The 25,483-nt window shown below is 40.3% G+C and overlaps 2 protein-coding genes across 7 annotated transcripts; both read left to right on the forward strand.

The window, feature by feature from the left end:
• Positions 1–453: 453 nt before the first annotated feature.
• Positions 454–25,483, forward strand: LOC108901122 (phosphatidylinositol 4-phosphate 5-kinase type-1 beta). 6 transcript variants are annotated; one of them, XM_018702516.2, is made up of 15 exons: positions 454–3,580; positions 16,711–16,756; positions 16,851–16,925; positions 17,460–17,590; positions 17,916–18,033; positions 18,149–18,301; positions 19,482–19,778; positions 21,328–21,512; positions 21,825–21,905; positions 22,177–22,225; positions 22,334–22,418; positions 22,502–22,642; positions 22,728–22,818; positions 23,438–23,534; positions 23,863–24,467. In XM_018702516.2, the coding sequence occupies exons 3-15, from the start codon at positions 16,851–16,853 to the stop codon at positions 23,899–23,901; spliced, it is 1,542 nt and encodes a 513-aa protein (XP_018558032.1). In that variant the 5' UTR covers positions 454–3,580; positions 16,711–16,756; the 3' UTR covers positions 23,902–24,467. The 6 variants fall into 6 exon arrangements, with proteins under 6 accessions (XP_018558032.1, XP_018558028.1, XP_018558034.1 ...); XM_018702512.2 differs by lacking the exon at positions 454–3,580 and adding an exon at positions 3,630–4,103; XM_018702518.2 differs by lacking the exon at positions 454–3,580 and adding an exon at positions 3,630–4,103 and having other exon boundaries at positions 23,443–23,534; positions 23,863–23,881.
• On the forward strand, positions 7,719–10,126 carry LOC108901125 (uncharacterized). Its single transcript, XM_018702521.2, has 4 exons — positions 7,719–8,155; positions 8,696–8,896; positions 8,985–9,095; positions 9,815–10,126. The coding sequence occupies exons 1-4, from the start codon at positions 7,865–7,867 to the stop codon at positions 9,875–9,877; spliced, it is 666 nt and encodes a 221-aa protein (XP_018558037.1). The 5' UTR covers positions 7,719–7,864; the 3' UTR covers positions 9,878–10,126.

Below are 25,483 nucleotides of genomic sequence, written 5' to 3' on the forward strand. Positions count from 1 at the left end.
TCACCCACCGCAAATCCAGATGGATGTATCATGTAAACAGGCTGTGCTTTTATAGAACTGGAGTTATATCCATGCAACTTCTACTTTATTATTACTCTCAACAGTCTCTAGTGGCATTAGAAACCTGTAGGAGAAATCATCTTCTTTAGCCACCAAAGCCTTGGCATGTAGTTACATTTTTGAGGAGGTGTATGTCAGCTACAACATAGCCTAAGGCATTCAGCTCCATACCTGCACCTTAACCCCTGACTGTAAATCAAGCTCAGAGCCCCTTTTTCTGCCCCAGGTGTCTTATCATTACCTAAAATTTAAAGTTTGAAGCCTGGTTTAAAAAGCTCTGTGATCATCCCTTGTATGACCCATTTCCCATACGCCCAGTCATTTGATCTATTGGTTAAAAAGGCCCATATTATACACACACACAAAGACCAAACTCACTGATGTTGGCAGTGGCAGTGCAGGTTGCCATTTTATTACTTTGAGCTTGAGGCTAAATATCTGACATTTTACATGATCAGCTCAGCAGGCTGCTCAGATTGTTGTCAGGCTTTTTTCTTGTATTAATGTGAAGATATGTTCAGATCAGCCACAACATTAAAACCACTGACGGGTGACAGGACGTTACAATACAACGTTCTGCTGGGAAACCTGGGGTCCTGACATTAATCTGGATGTTACTTTGACATGTAAACATTGTTGTAGGCCAGACACACCCCCATGGCAACAGGGGCCTCCACAAAAATTGCTCAGAAATGACTCCAGGACCAAAGAGAGCCCAAGGTGTTGACTTGGCCTCCAAACTCCTCAGATCCCAATCTGATCCAGTATTTGTGGGACCTAGGTAGGCCCCCCTCATGCGGCCTCTACAGCTCTGACCCATTGGGGAATGAACATGGGACATCTTGGGGTTGTCCTGTGGTGTCTTGTACCGGGACATTGGCAGTAGATCCTTTGGGTCATTTGGGTATTGGGGTGGGTCCTCCATGGATCTGGCTTGTTCGTGTACATCCCACAGATGCTGGATCAGATTGGGATCAGGGGAGTTTGGAGGTCAGGTCAACACCTTAGGTTCCTTGTCAAGTTCTTGGAGTCTTTCTGAGCAGTTTCTGTGGTGTGGTGTGAGCATTGTCCTGCTGCCATTGGGGGGTGTGCCCGGTCTTCAACAGTGTTTAGGTGGGTGGTACGTGTCCAGATGAATGCCAGGACCCAAGGTTCCCCAGCAGAACATCGTATTGTCATGACACCATTCATTCATTATTCACTTCACCTACCACAGGGCACAGTAAACAAACTACACCTGTTGAGAATGTGCAAACATACAAACAGTGCTTCATTTACCCCCAAACATTTATTGTAACTTGCAAACAGTCTTTTCGTTCTTGTGAAACGTTTCTCTCACTTTCGCTAGTAGAATAATTTCTGCTTGGAAACAGTTACAGTTAAAAAAACATGTTTGAGAACAGACTGAATGTTTTAATAATAAAGCCCGGGGCCAGTAAAGGTTTTAATCTTTAGTATTTAAGTAGAAGAACTTTATTTCAAGGTAGGATCTCAAGTTTCTCTCTCAGGTAAAGTGCACCTATTATTTATTTATTTATTTTCAATGTTGTTTCATTAGTTAGTTTCAGTTATTTTAGAGACTGTAACTTGAACTCTGAGTGTGTTTATACTTGGGTGTAAAGTCTATGCAGTGCCAGCAGTGAATAAATTATCTCCTCAGCCAATCAGTGATGATTTATGGCTCATGGCTTCGCTCCACAGCTGTCTCTTAAACCCGTCACTCATCCCACTTTCTCATGTCACATAAATGATTTTCACAATAAATTCTCAGCTCTTACCCAATCCCTGCGAGACACCACGCTCAAGAGTTTTCGAGCAAGCTTGAGCTAAAAGCGCTACACAACATGCTCAGGCTCATGCTACACCATAATATGATCCCTGTTGCACGCTGAATGGGCAGCAATGTGTGTGACTGCTGGAGCTTACCTAATGGGAATCACACTACAATAACACGCTCGATCCTGCTTGCCGGGGTTTCGGGTTTTTACATGTTTGATCCACGGAGGCACGACATACCGAGCCATGATCTTGGCATGTGATCGCCACCAGCTGTTCAGCCACCGCTACCTCTGACCTCTGACATCTGAAGTCAAATCACGCTTGACTTGGTGGGGGCCTTTATAAGAGGTGGAGACGCTGCGGCTGAAAGATTGTATTAGAGGCATTAGAGCAGCTTTGTGGAAGAAGAGGCTGAAATTCCTGAATTGCCACAAAATACGCCACCAATCAGTTCACTTACCAGGCTATCTGTTTCCCTCCACATCCAGTCTTTATGCTAAGCTAGGCTAATCACCTTCTGGCTCTAGACCCTAGGCCCTAGATATGAGAGTGGTGTTGATCTTCTCATCTAACTCACAACAAGAAAGCAATTATTTTCCTTTTCTTTTAGTGTCCAACAATCAAAAGAGATTTGTTGCGCTAAATCTAGCTGCTAGCTAGCTACAATCCCCACCAACAGCACTATTCTAAATTCAATGTTTTTATTTCCAGGAGGCTCCTGTTCACACAATGAAACCCATGCTCATACTCCAAGCATATGCCCCATCTCTATCCCTTTCTGCATCTTATTTTTATCTGAGATGAGAAACCAAATGGTGACAGCCATGAAATAACGTTTGGCACGCGTCCTTTTGTCAGTCCACCAATCACTAATATCTTTTGTCATTTCACAACTAGCCATGGGCCTTTTTCGTGGCACGTTGCAGCAGGAAAACCACAGGTTTAAATTATAGAATTAATCATGGCTGAATTCTGTTTACCTGCTCCGTGTCATGCTGTCATGGCAGACCAGAACACCTTAACAAAACAGAGCCACTGTTAAAGTTAGTAGTGAAAAAACAGTTGTTCTTGCTGTTTTTGGACTTCTTTGCCCGTTGGTTGTGCTGTTTCTAACTGTTGTCAACCCCTATTTTCATCAGCGACACACTAAACTTTTGTTTTATCTCACCTGTTTTGTACAAGTTGTGCATTTTAAACATGATCTCAGGGGATTATGTAGAGATGGCACAGGCTTTTAAGGACATTTCAAGTGTCATGTCACTGTTTTATTGAACCATTGTACTCAGTCTCAGTTGAAAAGACTTAATTCTGCTCCTCTGTCCTCAAATATCAATCTTCATTTGTCTTTATCAGTTAGAATTGTGACTAAGTAGATATCATATGATGTCTCAGAATCAGTTCTGTAATTGTAGATAAATGCAAACTGCAGTCTATTATGTCAGATTGATAGATTTTGTTCTCTAAGGATGATCTCCATTGACTTTTGTTTAGGTTCAAGCTGAATACCTGCTCTGGAAACCATCCAACATAGTTTAAATTCAGTACTGTAGACAGTCAAACTAAATTGGAATGTTTTTTCCCCCTCATTACAATGATCATTTTCTTCTGCTTCTCCCTTTTTCCTCTTTCTCCAGCAGCACTGAAGTCCTGAATGTCCTGAACTCAAGACATGGACCCATCATCAGCCTCTGTGGACACCATGAGATCATGTGACAGCGCTGCTCGGAGCTCCATCCAGCAGGTATCCAACGCTCAGCTAAGACACACACAATCATAATCACATATATTCAAACACCAGGATATACACTTGGAAGCATTGTGGCCAAACTGCAGCAACATTCATAGGCGTGTTCATGCTTCTTCTTCAGAGTCACAACTTGAGCAACACTTCCTGTGTGACTGACGCACTAAAATTAATCCACTTCCTGTGCTCCAGTTTCCAAAGCTCAGTAACTATGAAAAAATCATTACCAGCAACAAAACAGTATCACAACATGTACTCATGAAATCGGAGAGTGGTTTAAAATGTAGCTCTAGTAAAATGTCTGTAAACAAATCATCATCACTGTTGCGTTGTCAGCACCTGTTATCAAATCTCCCATTATTCCTGCTCCTCAGGCAGACTAATTTTAGCTGCGTCGTTTCACCTTTTGGCCACATGGGGGCAGTAAACAGCCTAAAAACACAACAACATCTATTCAGCAGCCACAGTGTTGATACAACCAGCTGACACAGAGCAACATTAACCATCCCACCTAATGAATGTAAGTTTTTTTCTCTCTTTTTTAGCTCCGGTTTGTTCTCCTTTAAAGCTAGTTAGCTGTTAAATGCTACACTTTCTTTGTTAGCCAGTTGCTAATTTCGAGTGTCTGCTTTTTGGTGCTGGGAATGAGGGATTAAGTTGCTGCTGCTGCTGGCACTGAAGTTGATGAGAGCACTGAGACTGAAGCAAACCGTTCATTCGACATAAAACCAAAATGTTAAGCTAAAAGATGCTAAAATGCTCCATAGAGCTACAGAGTTGATGCTAATTCACTGTGGATTCATCACAGGTAATCCCGGTCAGTCATTGTTAATCCCATCTCATGTTGATTGAGAGGCATTCTAGTCTTTTTCCCAACTTGTTTAGCTTGTGAAGTTGGCAGAAGTACAAAAGAAAACATGAGAGAGAGACAAAGAAATAACCAAGAGACAAAGTTTTGAGACAAAGTCATTTTCACTTACTGTAGAGTGTCGGTCACAGTCTCCAGATGTTGCTCCTCGTACTCTGCACTGTTCCTCCCCACTGACTCACTACTTACTCACTGACTCAGAGAGGCTAAAAAGTTATGGTTCAACCCCCTCACACACAAACACAGACACACACTCACACTGTAGGCTACACAGAAAGACCGCCTGATGGCTGTGTTTAACAACGCTTTAATCAAACACACTTCAAGACTTAGAGGAAAAGCACAAGTGTCACTAATAACATTAACAATGGCTCCGTTCAGGTGTCCCTGTAAGCCATGACAGTGTGACAGTGAGTCAGACTTTAAGTATGTGGTGAACCTTTCACTCCAGCTCCCTTTTTTCTTTAGTCACACAGTCACTCACTTTTCATGTGTAACAGAGTGTAGTATTAAGTAAGCTTGCACCATTATCCACTTTTGTACAACTGGTAGTATCTCACTTGGGTATAAACACGTTTGCTTTGCTTCGAGGAGACATTTTATGTTTGTTTTTTGTACCAACAGTTCTCGCTGTGTGAGTCTCTTTGACTAGAAAACTCTTTGTCAGATTGCTATGTGGATAATGGTCCTCTTAGATCATCTGTAGTCCTTCAATTTCAGCTCAAAATGTCAACTTTGTACACAAAAAATCTCTCAAAAGCATTTGACTTTGCTGTGCACGTTCATGCTCACCAGAGAATTAATCCTTTTTGATTATTATTTGATTATTCCTTCATCTAGCTCCACCTTCAGGACAAACTTAACTGTAACTTTCAATAGGTGTAATTCATCTGGTAAGGCTTTAAAAAGAATTCATGCTCACCAGAGGATGAACCCCTTTTGATTGTTATAGCCCCATGGTCCTTCTAGCAGAAGAGCAGAACAATTGAATCTAACTACTTATCTGGTATTGATCCTCTCATTTAAACTCTAGAAAAGGAAGAAAATTTGCAAATATCCGAAAACCTCTTATTCTAATTTCCACATTGCCCCTGCTCTCTCTGAATTTTTCACTTTGATTTCTTGATGCTTTTAACACTTTACAGCTTTTATTTCTTTAGCAAGACTTAACACTTTAATTTCGTCGAGACGTCTTAGGTTAAGTCTTAAATATTGAAATTAGCTGAAAGATGCTAAAACTTAAAACATTCACCGGATACGCGGAGAACAACGGAAAGTAGTCTTCTAATCTTTCTTGGTTTTTGAAACTGTAATATTTTGGAGATACACGTTTTGCTCTGAGAACAATAGCTGGATTATCTTCAAAGAAATCCTTATCAGAATCAGAACGTCTTTAAATGTCAAAACCATGCTGACTTACTGTATATATCGTGGTCCGTCCCCTCTCTCCTGCAGTGACCCAGTGACACTGCCCTTCCTGCAGCTTTCTTGTATATCCTGAATGCCAGGAGGAAGGAGTGGGCTGAGACTGACGCCGTCCTCTCCTTTTTATAAATCAGGCTTTATGAGTTGACATAGTGTCGCTTGTGAATCGGGCCAGCCCCAACTCCAAAACAATTCAAAGGACAGTTTGTTGGTCTGTCCCTCAATGGCACAAAGCAGCTCATTCAGCCTGAGTCTGAGTGTAGGAAGTCATTTACCCCAATTCTCTCTATTCAATTCAATTCATTTCAATTCAACAAAGCTTTATTGGCACCACAGTTTAATGTAAAAAACATGTTCAGAAATAATTAATAGATACAATGAATACATAAAGTAAAGAAAAATTCTGTTTAAACCAAATAGATCATTTTAAAAGCTTTTTAGTTGAGTTTCTGTACTTTATGTTAGAATTAAAGAAAAGAATATCCAGAATTTGGGAGCAAATCATTAGAAAATTACCCCCAATGGGAATTTTTTTAAAGCTCCACAATATAATTTTTTAAATATTCACTATGAATCAAATGACTCTGTGTAATGTGACTTTAATATTATCACCACCTCTGTAGCTTTTTGGCCTCTTTCAGCTCTTTGTAGCAACTTAAACCAAAACAATAAGCCATGATGCTCTGTGGAGTTGAGGGAAACTGCAATATTTCTCTGTGGGTTCTTTGCTATGAGCAACTACTTTCACTTACATATATACATTTTATCTATTGGTAATATTAAAATATTGATCATAGCTGCTTTAAAGGGGGTATTTGCACATTTTCTCTGCCGCCGAACATGGTTTCTTGCTGGGAGTGGGTGGTGGTGATGGTCTGCAGTGAGTCGCTATCGGAAATTGACGAGACGGGCCGAAACTAGCAGGTTAGCATACTAACATCAGTAGAAGAAAAGAAGTGATAGAAATAGAAGCAAAACATTGCTGTTACTTTCCACCAGTGCAGACAGGAATGAAGATTGATGCTGGCTTCACAACGTTTCTTATAGACTGGTAAGTAAACAGCCTTTAATGCTAATGTTAGCTATGTAGTGATAGCAAAAACTTACAAATAGCTACTTTAGGACAAATATCTTCCAGATTCCAGTCTAGTTTCTTTCTAATTTTCTTAGTTGACATATTTGTCAAGAAAAAGGTGTTGAAAATTGTCAGTAAAGAAATGATGTATGAAAGTTGTATGAATAGGAATGCAGTTTTTTTCTTTTTTCTTTTTTCTTCCTTTTTTTAAAGAATGTCTGTTCTGATTTCAGTAAAGTAGTATATCCAGCCATGTGTATAACTAACCACAGGCTTGGCCAGAAAGGAGAACTTAAAATACTTCCAGAGCAAGAGAGAAGCTTAGTGCAGTTCCTCAAACAGCCAGCAGATGTCTCTCTTGCTTTACTTTAGTGTATAAATGTAACACAGGCTCATTTGCCTGAAGAGAGAAGTGTCCAAAGTTTAGCAAAGTGTTGACAACTCTGCAGCTTTCACATCAGATTATACACTGTATTAGCATTTTAGCAGCAGAGAACTTTGTTAAATTTCTCTACAGGAATCATAATCATAATAATGTTTTGTGTTACAGTATATAGTATGCATGTGTGAGGTAAAGGAACTAGTTGTAAGTGTATTAATTGCACAAAATTCACATAATTACAATATTAAATGGAGTAAAATCAGAATCCTGGTTGTGGTTTTTAAGAATATTCATAAGTCTGGTTAACTTTTCCTATTTTATAATTCATACGTCAGTCTGGGAACTCCCCTCCACTGTCTCCGACCGCCTCTCCTCCCTCTCCTCATCCCTCTATCCTTCCCCATTCTGAGCTCCAGACCTCAAGGAGCATCTGAGGCTCATCAGGACACTAGAGGCCTGGCAGATGTGGATTCCGAAGAGACAGATCTTGGTGTATGATCAGATAGGATCTGGATCTTTAGACCTGAGAGTATGAGTGTTAGTCGAGCGCTGCAGCTGTCCGTTTTGCTGGTCGGACTCTGTCAGGCCCGCCGTGCCCCGCCGACAGATGGCGGCTCCACATCGCAGGAGGCCGGCCAGGTCCCCGTGTCCCAGCTGAGGATGCTCTCGCTGGGGCTGGCTCACCTGCTGCACGGGGTGGAGGAGAACGCCGAGCAGCTGGAAAAACAGGGAGAGCAGGTGGCGGCAGAGCTGGACGGAGCAACCAGGAGTCTGGAGAGTCTTCGTAAGAAGAGTTTACAGGCTGGACGGACTCGCAGGCAGGTGAGGAAATACAGAGAAAAATGAACTTTTCAGAGTCAATCAGAGAGACAAAAACTTTGCCTTGTTTTCTGACTCACAGGCCACATTTTTTCAGCTCATACATGTTTGGAATCGACCAGTTATTGTCTTGATTGATTTATTAGATTATTATTTTGGGACCTCCCTTACACTTTGAAATAAATCTCAATGCTCAGGTGCATAACATGCATTTTTAAATGATGATAGAAGCTCCTCATTGTCTTGTCCTCTTTCATTTGAGACTAATTTAAATTATATTAATTAGATTAAACGTGCAAACAACATCAGACAGAAAGAAGATGAAGAATTAACATGAAATATTTTCAAAAAAGCAGATCTTGTTTTGAAAGTAGAGTGTGTTGCAGTTGTATTTAATTGTATATTAGGAGTGAAAAGTATGAGCGTAAGGTGTGAGAGTAGAATATGAGTCAAGGTCTAAAAATAATTGAAAACAGTCAGAGAGAATACCAGGTAGAGATACTGTGGAGAAATTGTAATGAATAATGTAATTTACTGTGCCAGGTGAGGAAGGACCTGCAGATACTGAGTGCCAGGGGGGACAGGCTGTGGAGGGTGGTCAAAGAGCTGCAGAAGGGGCTGGAGGATCTGGAGACAGAGCAGAGAGCCATGGAGCAACGTATGAACCGGATCCTCCAACGGGTGGAGAGCCTGAGCGAGCCGAGGTCAGGAGGTCGGAGTCAGCTCGACGTTAGCTCCATGAAGGCGAGAGGAAAAAAAGCAAGAACTGAGCCCATAAACCGACAGCGACTTTGAACAGAAAATAAAAATGTTTTTGCCGTTTGATTCGTAGGTCATCATGGATAAACAGGCCAGACGCCTCGCCAGTCTGACCTCAGAGGTCTTGGCCCAGGACAGACTGATCAACAGACGCCTGCAGCGCATTCAACACCTGGAAAAACAGGTACAGACGTAACCTTAGATCTTATACTCTGACTTTAAATCATACAGCTGAAGTTCATAAACCATAAGGAAAACAAGGTCAAAGAAAATACCTGAGAGAAGATTCTCTCATACTATTATTACTGTTATTATTAGTATTGTTATCAGTACTAGTAGCAGTAGTTTATTTTATTTGGATGAATTATTTTTGAGTGCATATTAAAAAAATCATGTTCACAATTAGTAGCAGTAGTTTTAATTTGAGGAAGAAGAGTAACTAATTACTGAAATTCTTTAAAGTAATGTGTTGTAGTTACTGTATGTGACAACAATAATACAAGCAGTTACTATGCTTATATTTACAGTATACACAGTTTTTATGTTGCACCTTGTATCTGAAACAATGCAATGACTTAAAAAGAGAAAACTAGACAACTAATAAAAGAGATATTTAAAGATAGAATTAAGAGTGAGAATTAAGAGTGAATGAGTAGCAGTCAGTGAGGTTAACTAAACGTTTGACAAGTGTTTTTTTAGAAAGTTTTGTGAGATACAGATTCTTGACATCGGCTGTTTCAGAGTCGGGGGAGGTCACTGATGTCGTCTGGAGCACAGTGCGCAGTATAATGTTATGAAATCAGGTTCCCTCTTTTTCAACCTGAAGAAATTCTTGAGTGTTACCCAAGATTAATCTTATAGTTTGTGTGGGTAAACAATAATGTGCGTCTTTGTTTGTTTTAGGTGTCTGACAGCGTCCCAGCAGCGCTGATGACAGATGAAGATGCTGAGTCCGACTGTGTCTGATGAGCACAGCTGCATCAACACAGACACTCGAAATCACTCATGAGCAGCGAAGTCCGACAAAATGATCCACTCTGATGTGTCACAGTCAACCAAGTTTAGATAAATACACACATTAGAGGAACTTTCCAACACAACCTGTCAGCTCGAGATGAAAACTATTGTGACTACTTGTATGATGCGTCTCGTCCTCAACAGGATACGTGTCTGTCTGTCTATAAAGGGTTCAAAAATAAACGTTCCTGTACTTGAGTCATCGTGTTGTGGCTCTGACTTCCACAATATTGTGGTTGACGACGGTGGAGAGAAGATAGTTTGCTCACACACACACACACCCAAATCAACAGACACACACTGAAGAAAACCTCCAGCACTACAACACACAGTTTAGAGTGACATCATCTAAAAATAAATAATCTGATCGAGGTATAAGCTGGAATTTACAGCCACCACATTTTAGATTTTATACAAAACTGCAGGATTATTGTGTGTAGAAGCAAAATTAAAAGTAAAAACATATAAAAATATAATCTGTGGTTGTTCAAGTCCACATACATGACATAACGAGGCATAACTGTTTCATATCCTTGACATTTTTTGGACATGTTTATCTGCATGTCCTTACAGGTCAGTGGTTCTCAACATGAGGCTCAAGATTCTGTGGAGTTATTAGATAATGTTGCACACTGCATAAAAAAAATAAAAAATCTTATTTAGTATTAATTTGAGTCTTCCTACATCATATCAGACTTCCCACCCACGCAGCTTTTCACAGATATTCAACAAGATTAAACTGTCAAAAGAAACCTGCGATTCCGAACTGTTCATCTGTCAAACTCATTTTTAATTTCTAATTTCACTGTAAAGCAAAGGAAGGCAACAACAGAATTCAGACAGCTTTGCACAATAGTGGTTCAAATCCACTTTGAGAGCAGCAGAGAAAATACAGCATGGGCAAAGTGCAAGAGGAAAATTAGTGACCTAAGATCTAAGTCAAAGGTAGTAGAGATTATAATGTCTCTCGTCAAGCGACCACCACCTGCTCCTGGCAACAAACCACACTGAGCGGCAATGAACTTAAAAATAGACCTAAGAATTTCAGTTCAGTGTTCAGCTTTCTTCACCTTTGTCAGGACTTTGGCAGCAGCATGTCGAATCAGCTGAAGTTTAATTAGTATCTGCTTGTACTGAGTATCAGCGAATGCTTATCAATGAAGGAATTGTCTCGGATCAACAGCAAAAAAACAGCTTGTTTTTCCCTACTTTCAAAATCACTTTTGTAATCCAGTGCAATCAGTCCACACCACCAGCTCTGCATCTTCGCAGCTGTCTCGTTGCCAAATGTGTCAAAGGTTGTGTGTTTGAATCTTGGAGGACTGAGCTGATATCTGATGGCCTCAAGTCACCATCTTGACAGCCGACATGCAGGCAGTCTGTCCCTTCTGGTGTTCCCAAACAAACCTCCAACAACGTGAACTCTGGCCCACTTAAGAGGACAAAAGACAAGAGGGGAAAAAAAGAAGAAGACAACACAATAAGAGAGCGTGAGAAACAAAAAATATATAATAATGATACAATAGAAACAGACTGAAAGAAGAAAGGGAGAGAAGAGAAAATGAAAATAGAAAAATGTGAATTCACAGACAGGCAACAGGAACATGGTGCACAGCAGCTCAGATAAAAACCATGCAGCAGTGTTACTGGGAAAAGATAAAGGTGTGTCTGAGCTGCAACAGCGCCCCCTAGAGGTCAGAGTGACACACTGACATTTTCATTTCATGTTTTGTTTTTGCTTATTTGAAGTAAAGACAAGACTAAAAGAAAAGGTGCCACAGTTTTACCCCTAGTCAGACAACGTTTGACCTCTGCTGGTTGATACTTTAATAACTAAAAATAAATTTAGTTTGTACATTAAACAAAAATAGTACTTGTAAGCAGTTACTGTTGTCTGATGTGTATGTACTAAGTGTCTGGCAGGTTGTGGTTCAAAAGCTGCAGACTGTGGGTTTTTCATTGCGGCTGTGGGCTGGTGAAGAACAAGTAGAGGTCTAACGTCTCTGCACTTTGTACTCAAAACTTTTTGTTCTTGTTCACACCATTGTGACCTTTCTGCTGCACTTAAGCCAAGGAACTGGCCGAAAGGTTATGGAGAATTTTTTTTAAAAAAAGGAATCTGGTGCATGTGGTTGAACCTGACTCATCAGCTGGTAGCCGCACAGCTTGTTAATGAGCCTGCAATGGTGAAGCATGAATGAAACATCTCAAAGATATAACAACCAATGATGTACTCTGTTTCATGTTAAACTGAGAGAACGTCAGAGAGAAAGGGCGAAGAGATGTTGATGATAATGAGTGTTAGGAGGAAGAACTGTTGAGCAACACCCTTGATCATAAAAGTCGTCATAAAATTTTACTAAAACTCTTCCAGTTAATAAGTTAGAAACCATACAGGAAGGTGGCTGTGTGTGTTGTATCCTGTATTTGGTCCATGTGCAGAATATTTAATTCACTGAAGGACAGTAAAGAGTATTTTCACACTGGATTGTAGATGAAACAGGCAAATGTTTAAGGCGAAATTAGAAATTTAGATAAATAACAGTAGAAGTCCTGCATTCATAAACCCACTTCAGTACAAGAAAAGTACTTGTGCTGCTGAAAAATAAGTAGCATTTTACTGTTGTAGCTGGCTAGTTTTCTGACTTTTTTCTGACTCCTGACTTTTCTAGTGGTCAGGGTTTGTAGGATGATTAATGTCAGAGGAAAGAAGTTCCACTAATCAAAGTACTTCTTATTTTTGGATTATTCTCTATTTTTTTCTTTAATTGAAACAGTTTTAGGGTTTAGAGTTCAGAGGGGAAACACAGACATCTAAAACCCCAGCTAGACACTGTTTTTTCTATTTAGTCACAACTGAACAACTGCTTCGATCTTTGAACAACATGCTGGATTTTATGGTCTTATCATATGTGTTTTTAGATTTTATAACAGAACCAGTAACTACAGCTGTCAGATAAATGTAGTGGATTAAAAAGTACATATGTAGAGATGAAACATAGCAATAGTTAGAGCACGTTACACTGCTGGTTCAAGTCCAGTTGGGGAACTTTGCTGCATGTCATTTCCCATCTCTCTCTGTCGCCTCATTTCCTGTCATCTGCTTATCTATAGATCTATTGTTCTCTGTCCTATACAGGCATAAAACACCCTACAAAATAAAAAAAAATAAATATAACATGCTGCTCACCCTCTACTACCTAATCAATATCATCGTCCTCATTATAATAAACGTTATTCATATTTTGTCATTATTATAGTTAGTGAATTTCTTTTGAATTTTTTACATAGTCGTCATTCTCATCATCTTAATAATAGATTTACACCTGTTTAAAAGGTAACATAAGGACATGAAACATTAAATATAATAAAAATTAAAATAAAACTGGAAGGAAATGAAAAAAAAACCTAAATAAAATCAGTCCTATGCGTGTAGCTATAAAAAGTAGAATATAACAGGCAGTAAAAAAGAAGAAGGTGTTTTAAAACTTCCAATTTGAATAACATTTTTCCGTCTTGTATATGCAATATTAACAAATACAACTCAGTCTGAATCATAGGTACTGTGGAATAATACAACAGGTAGGCGGAGAGAGAAAGAGACAAACAGAGTGAGAGAGAGGAAGTGGTGAGGATGCTCTACAGTCGCTGCAGCACTTCATCTCATCTCACCACAGTCAGTCAGTCAGTCAGTTGATACCACACAGCATCAGGCGAATCACCAGCAACCTCTGCATTCACCGCCACCCGTGTACGACCATGTCTTTTCAGGTAAGAAAGGTGGACAGGTAGAGTTCATTCCTGCTGAAACAAACTGATGTTGTTCTCCTTGTCGACTTTATTGTGAAGGGAGGATGGAGCCAACTTTTATCTCTGTCCCTGACAGCAGTTATTCTCAGCTACAGGTTCGTCTTTGTTTATCCTGTTCTGACTAAGAATAATGATAATAATAGTGCCACGCCGCCTCGGGGCTATTTTTGTGGTTCGTTGGGGAGGAAGATGAGCTGGTGATGGTATCACAAGAGGAAATGAGCTCCACTTCCCTTCACTTCAGTCAGAGAAAGAAAATAAAATGTCGGCAGTGAGCTGGAAGGGCTTCTGCAGCTTTTTTACATGTATGCAAAAGAGCTGCAGTGTGCATGTAGCGTGAGAGGCTCAAGCTCACACTGTATTGAATATACCCAGCTAATACAGCAGCCCTGCAGTAAAGCCTACCTCACCTGCAGGTTATAATGTTCTGCTTTTGTTGAAGCTGTTTTGTTGTTGATTCAGCTTCGTGATCATCCTGGAGGCTGTAGATTGTGTTGCTGTTGACTTGTATTGCGCCACACCGAGAGGTGTTTCTAACATCTACTCTAGTTTAACTCCATTTATAGTTTTAGTAGAATATTTGACGTACAATAAGATGAAAGACTGTGGTCTCCACTGAGGTTGGACCAGAGCACAGTTTCTAAAAAATAAAGATGGGCTCTTTGGTCTGGACTGAAATATCTCAACAACTGTTTGATGGACAAACACGTGATCCCCAGGTGATGAATCCTATTGACTTTTGTCCTAGTGCCAGCATGAGGTTGATATCTGTGGCGTTTAGTGAAACTAGTATACTGCCTGTTAAAAATGTGCCTGTCGGTAGAGACAGATTTTTTTGGCTTCCAGTTTGCAGCTTGCTACTGGTGGATTTAGCTGCTTCGCTCTGCTTTCATTGTGTGTGGGTGGCAGCATAGAAAGCGTCATCACAGTTGCGTTACACCTTTCCTACAACCCTGGCATGTGCAAACTGTCCAGGTGCTGTACTGCCCTAGAAAAAGTCATGTTTGAAGCTTGCTTGAGACCAGTCATTCAAAAATCTTCACAGTTGACACTGCACTTCCTTGGGTCTTCAGTAACACACCGGCAAAGTTTAAGGTCGATCGGATGAGCAGTTGTCAAGAAAATCAATGGACAGACTACAACTTTTGAATGGCTTGTCATGAGGTTTGGTGCAGACATTCATGTCGAATTCCCTCGAGATAAATTGGAATAACTGTGGTGAATCCTTAACTTTTAATCTAGTGTCAAAGTTTTAATTTGTCCAGTATTAATTGCAGTACAATACCTGCAAAACAAATGGCATTCCCATCAGTCTCAGCTCTACTTTGTCCTTAGTGCTAATGAAAGTTAGCATGCTAATACACTAGACTATGATTGTGAACATGGTAAACATTACACCTACTGAAGATAAGCATATTAGCATTTGTTATTATGAGCATGATAGCATTAGCGTTTAGCTCAAAGCTGTGCCTAAGGACATCCTGACTGAAGGCTTAGTCCTGTGTACAAACAGAACATCTTGCCGTTCTGTACTCATTACGATTATCTCAGGTGAGAGTTGAACACTTAAACCTCAAGTCCAACACCTGTTTTATCGTCACAGTTAAAGGCTTTTGCCTTTTATTTATTATTAATCAGCAGTAGTTTTACCGATCAGCAATGAGGCAAGCTTAGAGTTTATTTTTGTAATTGTTGTGAATGGAAATCTAATCTCTCTTAACTATGCAGAACACAAACTAATGTACTTACAGCTACTTAACCCAACATGTTGTGTAGTTACATCACTCAGTGTGTTTACAATATGTAAAGTGCGGCAGGGAAAACCTGACATGAACCACCAAAGACAGTATGTAAATATACTAGCCCCATTCATAGCTCTGACCATAACTGCTAAGTCTTGAGAGGGAATAATCTTCAGCAAGTTTCTTGATCTCTTCAGCCTCTGATTCAAATGTGCAAACAAACAACCTGTAGAAATGTGCGCCAGGTCCTTGAGAAAGGAGCTTTCTCATCGTGACCCTCTTGAAACAGTTTCATTCTCCATGAGTCAGACCACAATACCACATCCTGAGGCAGTGCTTAAAATAAACAGGGGGTTGTCTGGTAGGATCCATGCTCGAGTTTGCAGGTTTGCTCAAGACACTAAAAGATGTTTTCGGTGGGAACACAATGTTTCACACACTAATGTTTGTATCATTGGAGCAGTAGTTTACAGACAATAATAATTCAGAATATCCCTCTATGCTGTCTCCATGTCTGATTGAATAATGTATTTAGCATTCATCAAAGTGCTGATTGCCAAACCTTTAATGCTACAAATTACAAACCTTATTGTAGCAGTGTTTGATTTATGACTAAATGTACATAATGTGAAAATGCAGATGATTCTGATTTAGTCACAAAACAGTTACTTTGAAGACATAATTTTAAATTACATCCATATTTGGCAGATGGTAACTATACATAATGTACTGTCACCACACCACAATGACTTAATCTACTGCTTAATGGTTTATTTCTGTTTCTGTTTCTGATTCAGTCATCACTGTCATCTTTTAGGGAGTTGAGGGCCACATATGTAAGTGAGAAATCACTGAGTCTCCTATGAGTACTGTTATAAAACAAGGGGATTTGATACGTAATGGTTTTCCAATCCGTCTTAATTGGGATCAAAGGTTGTTGTGAGAGGGATTCTGTAGTTAAAGACTCACACAAACACTGGTGGTCCTTCAGAACTTAGTAGGACGCCAGGCAGACCGGTCTGCACATTGTAAGGGTCGGTAAAGTATATCAGATTTTAACTTTTAGGTGTCTGAAAGTAGAAGAGTTTCCTTTAAAGCCTGAAACACCATTGTAACTTGAGTAATCTGTCATCGTTGTGCAGTATGTCACCAGCTGACATGTGCTTTGCATTGACATCCATGCAAATGCCACTCACTGAGTAACTCCTCTCCTTTCTACCTCACCTACAGGAGCGGTGTACCTGGAAAATGCAGTTTCCATAAAAGCCCATACAAGGTAAATCACTGCGTCTGGTCGTTCATCATTGAGGAGGGAAAAAGGAACTCACATTTTGGAGCTTCCCTCTAATCAAGTTCTCTCTGTCCAAAAGATGTCAACAACCACCGCCGACAACAGTGTAGCAGGAGGAACCAAAACCTCCAAAACGTCAAAGGATCATAAAAAGGTAAGTGGACGTCATTATTCATCGTCAAACATCCTGAAATGTACATCCACTATTACAAAAACACTATTACAAAAACAGCAGACTCATAAAAAACAATGACTTCCTAGTTGTCACAGCATAATTCTTATGAATGTAATCTTTCAGCTGCACGTTCCATGGTTAAGATTAGCTTTAAAACTGTGATTTAATATAATAATCTGGAGCTTTTGTTTATATTTCACTTAATATTTCAATGCTTTAAGACAAGAGAAACTGTCCATAACACCATAACTATGTTTAAATAATTGTTGATGTTGTTAGTCAGCTGTGTTTCACCACAATTCATCTCTTTGGAAGAAATTTGCCCAATAAGCCTGATTACAAATTTCAAGTTTGCGTCATACTGTTGTCAAACTGACACAGGCAACAAACTGAATTTCTCATGTTTGGTGACCAGGATCTCGCTCTTAACTTCACCATCACAACAGCTGCATTTCTGATGCACAGTTCTCAGGTATCGTCATTTTCATCTCCTTCCCTGTCATGTTTTCTTAGCCCACGGCAGCCATCTTGAAAGGAGCCATCCAGCTGGGCATCAGTTACGCTGTGGGAAACCTCAGCTCCAAACCAGACAGAGATGTCCTCATGCAGGACTTCTCAGTGGTGGAGAGTGTCTTCCTGCCCAGGTACACACTCGCTTATTGGCTACAACTTTTATTTTTGACAGCGTGCAGGTTTGTATTAATGTTACGGGAAATAGGGAAGTAACTTGAGGAACCTGAATATTTGTGGTTTAGTAGGAAACCACACATTACAATAATCAGCCCTTTTTCACAGCAGACATTTGACTTGTCATAGTAGAAGAAGCACAGGTGTCACTGTTAACATGAATTTAAACTTATATATATAAACCCTTAAAAATGCCTGTAGCATGTAGCAAGCAGCTGTTGTTGTGTTGCTGTATATTAACTTTTGCACACAAAAACTTAATGCGTTTTGTTTGTTCTCTAGTGAGGGCAGCAACCTGACTCCTGCACATCACTACCCAGATTTCCGACTGAAAACATACGCCCCGCTGGCCTTTCGCTACTTCAGAGAGCTGTTCGGCATCAAACCCGATGACTATTTGGTGAGTGTTGAGGCGCTCAAAGACTGAGTCCATCATCCTGATTCAGCGCAATGTGGTGGAAGTTTCCACTGAGTTATTTGCAAAACTGAAAGTAGTGCATCATTCTGAATTTCAGTACTCCATCTGTAATGAGCCTCTGATCGAGCTGTCCAACCCCGGCGCCAGCAGCTCGTGGTTCTACCTCACCAGCGACGATGAGTTCATCATTAAGACGGTGCAGCATAAAGAGGCGGAGTTCCTGCAGAAGCTGCTGCCGGGTTACTACATGGTGAGCTGCTCCCAGTATTTATATGCACACCACGGCACATATTTATCAAACTGCTCGAAGTGACATTTTTGACTTAAACATGCCCTGTGGAGTTTTCTTGACGTGTTTATGTTCAGTATTTCTCATCAGAAAACAATGTTCCCTATGTTCCCAGGATTTTAAGTTCCCAAGGTCCTCTGTTGGTAGGATCCTATGTTCCCAAGGTCCCATGTTCCCAAGGTCCTGTCTTTCCAGGGTCCTGTGTTGCCAGGTTCCTGTGCTTAGGAACAGATATTTCAGGTTCCCATTATGTGGGAAATAGAGCTAGGGAACACAGGACCTTGGGAACATAGGACCTTGGGAAAGCATATATGTAGAACTTGGGAACATAGGACCCATCGTTGTGTTTCCATTATGTGCCATATCGTGTATATCTGGGGAACATAGTATCCTTCAAACATAGGACCATGTAAAATGAGGACCCTGGGAACATACAACCTTGGGAACATAGGACTGTGGGAACATCAGACCTTAGGAACATAGGACCCTGGGAAAACACATACGTAAAACTGGGGAACATAGAACTCTGGGAAGATTCTTTACATCCTTGTTCACTTGCTAGTAGTCGTCTTTGTCTTCCTGGACATTGTTGACATTTTTCTTTGTTTTCTGTGCGTTACTGTTGCCAATTATCGATCAGCAGAATAGCGTAAAACTGGCAGTAGGAACTTGTATTGTGTCGTCCTCACTCGCTTGCACAGGTGCATATCTGTCCTCATGCACAAAACAAAACAGGAGAGCAAGATAATCTTACCCAGCTGACTGAGGAACATCAGGATGTGGCGCATATCAGAGAACATATTTACATGTGCTGCAGTAACCTGATGATTACCCTAGAGTTTGCATTTACATGCAGCTGGTTGGTGAACAGGTTTGTGCTCTAACCACCATGTTATTTTTGGTCCTGTGGAGACAACATGCAGTTTTTCCTGTGTATGCAGGTATTTGAATATTACTAATTCAGTTGTTCAGCTGTGGAGCAGGGGTTACTTCTTTTGTCAGGCTTTAGATTAGATATTTTTTTACTGTTGGAAGACTTTATACACACCTAAAAACATGTTAGTAATCCTGTTAAGTATGCCAAGAATTCAGGTTTCTCATTACATTATGAAAAGTATAAAAAATATGTTTGTCGTTGCAGAATCTGAATCAGAACCCGAGGACGTTGCTCCCCAAGTTCTACGGTCTTTACTGCATCCAGTGCGGCGGTTCCACCGTCCGCGTGGTGGTGATGAACAACGTGCTGCCGCGAGCCATGAAGATGCACTACAAGTACGACCTGAAGGGTTCCTCGTACAAACGCCGCGCCTCACGCAAAGAGCGCGGCAAGTCCTCGCCCACGTTCAAAGACCTGGACTTCCAGGAAATGCACGAGGGCCTGCACTTTGACCCAGAAACATACAACGCCCTGATGAAGACTCTGCAGAGGGACTGTCGGGTATGTTAAGATGGACCATGATGTTGTCAGTCTGGGTTATCTAAAACTCAGTAATCCAGGGTATTCCAGAATTGAAGCAGTATTACAGATATTTGTGATTGCTAGAGAGATTATTTTAGCCGTTTTACTTCCAATTTAAACACCAGAAATCTACATTTTAAACTTTTGTTTACTGAAACTAAAAGTGTGGATGATTTCTTTGAGCATTACTAGTTACTAAAAATGTAAATTTTGTCTTTGTGGTGATAAAGGAAAGATTAAGGACTCACTAAAATCAAAACGGTTTGTCCTCTGGAGAGCCAGAATAAGTTTATGGCAATATGCGTCATCGATTATGAGATATGTTGTGTCGAAATGACCAATGTCATTGAGTTTACAAACTAGAACTAGGCCAGCTCAGGGTTTTCAGGACCAAACTCTTGGTCAGGAGGCAGTGTTGGCCTCATCGTAGTACTGGCAGTACTAAACAAAAGGTGATTAGGATTAGAAATAAAATCATTAGGATTAACGCTCTGAGGAGCACAAAGTGTCACAGTAATCTGAGGAGTGGTTGTTGAAATATCCTGCTCTTGACTGAAACTTTGGCAAACACCTGCAAAAATGCATGCAGCATATAGAGTTTATAGAAAATGTTAAATTGCTTGAATTGATCAAATTTTGAGAAATATGCTTTTCTAAAAAACAACTCTTGCTGACTGAAGCTACAGCTAGCAGCAGGTTAGCTGAGGCAGCACATAACCTAAAAGATATTTAATTTCAGTCATGTAAAACAGAGATAAGCAGCAAACCCTCACAGAGAATGTTTTGAGTCTTATGATGAATAATTTCTGATAAATAATTTAAAAGTTAAATCACAAATTAAAAGATTGTTGCCGAGCACTAAGGCCACACAGAGTGGGTTTAAATCGTTCACCGCCTGATCTGAATTCGATAACGTTATGCAACCATGACAAACCTCCTTCATTCAGGCTCGAGCTGTTATGATGACCTCGTTAGCTGTTGCCAGTTATTTCACTGCTGTGAAACAATGGCGGCCACTTGACGGAGGATTAACCCCCAGCAAAGCGAAGCACCTGACTCGTGTAATCAGGCTGAGTGTGAACTGGCCCTGTCTGGGTGTGATGTGCTCTCATCAGGCCTCTGTGTGTGACCTCAGTTAAGTGTGTTAGGTAACATAGAGGAAAGTAAGGGCCTCTTTGTTTACAGGAGTTACCTCATGATATCAGAGTTCAGTCAGAGGGATTGGGGCTGGTGCTGTACTGTACTTTTGGTTTGTAGATCCGGATTTAGCCTCTTTAACTGGGACCTATTTTGGTGTTGGAAAGGTTACGATTAAGGTTTAAAAAGGTGCCTTAAGGTGTTATTTTATACTTTAAATACTTATACGACAACATAACACCACAAAATAATGACTATTAGAAACCTTTTGCCCTCAAAATAAAAGCTGCTTTTGGAGGAACCCTTCAAATAACGACACAGCATCATCTTTAACTTCCTACCTTTCACTTTACCTGCCTCTTACTCACACTCGGTCTCTGCCTCCCATCAGGTCTTGGAGAGCTTCAAGATCATGGACTACAGTCTCCTGCTGGGGATTCACGTTTTGGACCGGAAGCCTCTGAACAGAGGAAGCCGACTGGACAGCAGGAGAGGACAGAAAGTCCTCTACTCCACCGCCCTGGAGTCTATCCAAGGGAGCGTGAAGGACCCTGAACCTGTCGCTGATGACGACACGTGAGAAAACTTTAGTGCAGTTTCTTTTTTCAGGGTTTTTAGGCCTTAAATAAAAAAATAATAAAATAATAAGATACAGTTTTCAACATTTAGTTTTGCAGCTTGATTTCATATTTGAGAGCGCCGGACATTTCCCATGTGAAAGTTTGCACTTGCAGTAGTTTGATCTGGTGCAAATGACACATCATTCAAATCTGGAAATTACTCTTTTTTTAAACTTTGTAAACACATTGAAAATCTACGGTATTGTATCTGTTAGTCCATCACTCTATTTTGTTAAAAAATGTTTTTTGTTGTTGTTGTTGTTTTTAGATTTGGTGGAATTCCTGCCAAACATAAAGATGAGAACCTGCTCATCTTTTTAGGAATCATTGACATCCTTCAGTCCTACAGGTGAGCTCACAATAGAAACACTGGAACAAGAATTCCTACCAAATTTAAAGAGAATTTGATTTGAAAAAAGCATTTGTACTTTCTATCACTTAATTTACTCTCAGTGTCTCCTGCTTTAGCATTTCCATGTCATGATTAATAAGTTTTACTCTAAAATATATTTATTTATTTTAATTCAACACTGACAATTATTCTGTAAACATGATATGTCAGTAAAGTATGGAGCCACTCCATTATTGTTATTAAAGCTTGTACTCACTGATACTTTCAGGTTCATTAAGAAGGTGGAACACTCCTGGAAAGCTCTGGTGCACGACGGGGTACGTAGCTTCACCTCCTCCCTCACACCTGCAGGTTTTTATGTCCAACTCCATGAATGAATGTTTCTGTACAGGTGTGTGTCTCTGACAGGTTTCTTTGTTTTTCAGGACACGGTGTCGGTTCACAGGCCCAGTTTTTATGCAGACAGGTTTCTGAAGTTCATGGGCTCGACTGTGTTCAAGAAGCTTCATCGTAAGTTCGACTGACATGAACTCCTGTGTTCTGTTTCGTGCGTGAACAGTCAGATTTTAACACTCTCAGTCTTTGTTTCTCAGCTTTAAGAGGAGCGTCTTCAAAGAGGAAGAGGGGCTCCCTCTATGCAGTGAAATCAGCCTCTCAGGAGGTTCTGTCTCCACAGAAAGAGGAGAAGAAGGAGGAGAAGAAGGCCCAGAGCATGGACAACCTGGATGGAAACTGTAAGCTTACATTTAAGGTGATCGTTAAGCTAACATTTGTGTAGTTTCTCTCGATTCACTGATTGATAAAATTGTGTTGCAACAGTTTACAGTTCCTCCAAACAACCAGATCTTCTCCCGAAATCTGCCGTGTCCTTCGAGTCCGGACAAAACAATCAAGAGGATGTTGAAAACAGGTAGAGTGTGTGTGCAGCTCTCAGAGAAGGATGTGCAATAGTATTTCACAGTGTGGAGTTATGTCATTAAAATGAAACAGCACTAATGGTGTACAGCCATGCTAGCAGCTCAGTGGTGCTTCGAGATAAATGCTAACATTAGCAACGTGTTGTGTTTAATTAGCACTAAACATAAAGCCTGAGGGGAGTGTTGTTCATCTGTCAGAGGACCACTTAAGTCCAGGATTAAGATTCATGCCCTGGGCAAAATTTAACGACAATATTTTCAGTCTGAACGAAAACAGCGTTGAGCAGAACCAGCAGTTTGAGAAAGTGTGTGGCCTCGGTTTATCCTTGGTTCATCATTTGATAAAGTTTCACGGTGACTAAAGTTGTGACGTTTCTGTTTCTTCCTGAGAAACGGTGTCTTGTGGTTGTGTGGTCTGTCAGAGGCAAAGGAGGAAGTAGCATCAGTGTAAATGTCAAAAAGCTGTAGATCCAGTGAGAGTAGTTCATCTTCTGCCAACTGACAGCCTCAAGTTAAACCATGAATCTCAAGCAGAAAAAATCAATTAAATGTGCTCTTATACATCTATATTTATTGGTATGTTTTATATTTACTAGTGTTTTATTGTTGCAGTGAAGATCGACGAGACTCCAGTTCGACGATCGCTCTGGACGATCCTCTGCCGTGTCTCAGCAGAAGCCAATCAGACTCTGAGCTGGACATCTACTTGGTAAAGATTTTTAAATATTTAAAGTTCTTAAAGGATAAGGCAACATATCATGCCAGTATAATAATCACATAGACTGTAACATTTCTTTAATTCAACTCAGCATCACACAGCTGTAGTGAAATATGGATTTCGATTTTGTGGTTTCCAACGGGAGGCTTCAAAGCTTCAATTTGGTTAATGCTCGCTGCCATCTTCTCACTTCCTGGAGCCAGGAAATCCAAATTTGATCAAAGCCTTTGTCCAATTATCTTTCTCTTTAAGCCTTAATATAATCTTGAACATCGTTCACGATGAACTCAGGCGTCACTGGGTGTCTCTGCATTTTCAGCATCACACAGACTCACCCAGGCGACTCAGCTGGAGTTGATCGGTCGTTTGTGTCCAAGCATCCATAAACTGTAAGCAGCAAGTAACATCCACAAACTGATTTTTACTCATTTCTTTTTTTCTCTCATGCTTCTGTTGTGGATAAGACACTGTTTGAGGAGGTGACGTCAGGTTCTGATGACTTTCATCTTCTTATAACATTCTTCTTTGTTGGTGGCAGCTCCACTGGCATCCTGTGACGTCCATACCGTATGACTCAGCAGAGTCCCATATGTGTGTGTTTCAGCCTGAGAAACTTCCACGAGTTCCCTTTTCTACAGCACTTTCTCTTACATAACCACAAAATCCTCATTCAGGCTTATTCTTCAGCCCTACATTAAGCAGTCCTACCCTGTGGGAAGCCTCCAGACGTCGGAGTTAATCTCATCTCTGAGCCTCTGACAGAAAACAGTGGAATTCATGAGCTATAGAGAGAGTGAAAAGGAAAGTTAGGCCATGGATTTATCTGCCAGCCTCCACTTGAACATGCAGATTGTCTTAAACGATCTGTTGTTTTTAACCTTTAAAGGAGTGAGTGTGAGGACTAATCATGGATGGATTTTTGTTTTTTCTGTTTTCCTTTGTTTTCTAGTGAGGAGAAATGAGCGACGGCTCCTCTCCAGTGACCTGTGCTTCTGACCTTTGACCTCCCCGTCCTGTGGCATCAAGACGTCAGGACTCACCACAGTGTAAACGTGACACAAACTACAGACAGTAATTTGTTCATGTCAGTTTCTCCCTTTCAACAAACTAAACATGCCAAAATCGTATCAGTAACAGTTGTGGAAACTGTGTGTGTTAGGATCAGTGAACCTGTGTGTTAATATAAAACACTATCAAGCTGCCTCTTCTCCTGTTTTTGTACACTTTGCTGCTAATTTAACAACAGTGCTAACAAACAAAATGAGTTTCAGTTTGTCCTGTCTTCTTTTTAGATGTTTGATTTTCTGTGTAAATGTTGAAATTTCTCAGCGGCTGGATCCCTGAGGAAACAAACTGGCTTATTACGATTAATCTGTTCCTGCTGTTATTTTCAGATCATATATTTATGTATTGTAGAGAGAGATCTCTCTGCTTTCAGGTACCAGTTAATTTCTAGAGACATTCATGACTGATGCAGACATTACAAGTGACTAATTTTAAAATCGCCATTTGCATAAATCAGTCATCCAAAATTCTGATACAGATTCATTAATTTAATCTGCTGCCTCTTCATGTTAAATTGATGTAATTTTCTCATAAGTTCCACAGCAATAAAAAGGCATATTACAGGATGTAAACTGATAAATGCTTAATGAAGTAAATGCAATAATTTTTTTCCAAACAGTTTTCAGACCTTAACTTTTCATGTGTTCTTGTGTAATTTCTCTAGAGAATGTACATTCAGGTCTTTACTGGGACATATTAAAACTGTTAGAAACTCTTCTGATTCCTGCAGGTAAATAATGTCTATTACATCAACTGTCTTATTTTTGTCCATGTGCCCTAAAAAGTTCAAAAACGTGTGCTTTGAGGTGATTTATAGGCCTACAACTGTATTATAGCAATACTTGTATCTATGAAATAAATTAATATTTAATGTA

Source organism: Lates calcarifer, linkage group LG9, assembly GCF_001640805.2.
Source record: "Lates calcarifer isolate ASB-BC8 linkage group LG9, TLL_Latcal_v3, whole genome shotgun sequence".
Lineage (NCBI taxonomy): Eukaryota > Metazoa > Chordata > Actinopteri > Centropomidae > Lates > Lates calcarifer.

Bases quoted from the DNA above. Each gene is read 5' to 3' on its own strand.
- LOC108901122 (XM_018702512.2), top strand. The intron at 16,757-16,850 runs GTAAATCACTGC...TCTGTCCAAAAG, and splicing joins TCCATAAAAGCCCATACAAG to ATGTCAACAACCACCGCCGA. The intron at 19,779-21,327 runs GTATGTTAAGAT...GCCTCCCATCAG, and splicing joins CTCTGCAGAGGGACTGTCGG to GTCTTGGAGAGCTTCAAGAT.
- LOC108901125 (XM_018702521.2), top strand. From the start codon at position 7,865: ATGAGTGTTAGTCGAGCGCTGCAGCTGTCCGTTTTGCTGGTCGGACTC. The intron at 8,156-8,695 runs GTGAGGAAATAC...TTACTGTGCCAG, and splicing joins CTGGACGGACTCGCAGGCAG to GTGAGGAAGGACCTGCAGAT. The intron at 9,096-9,814 runs GTACAGACGTAA...TGTTTGTTTTAG, and splicing joins TTCAACACCTGGAAAAACAG to GTGTCTGACAGCGTCCCAGC.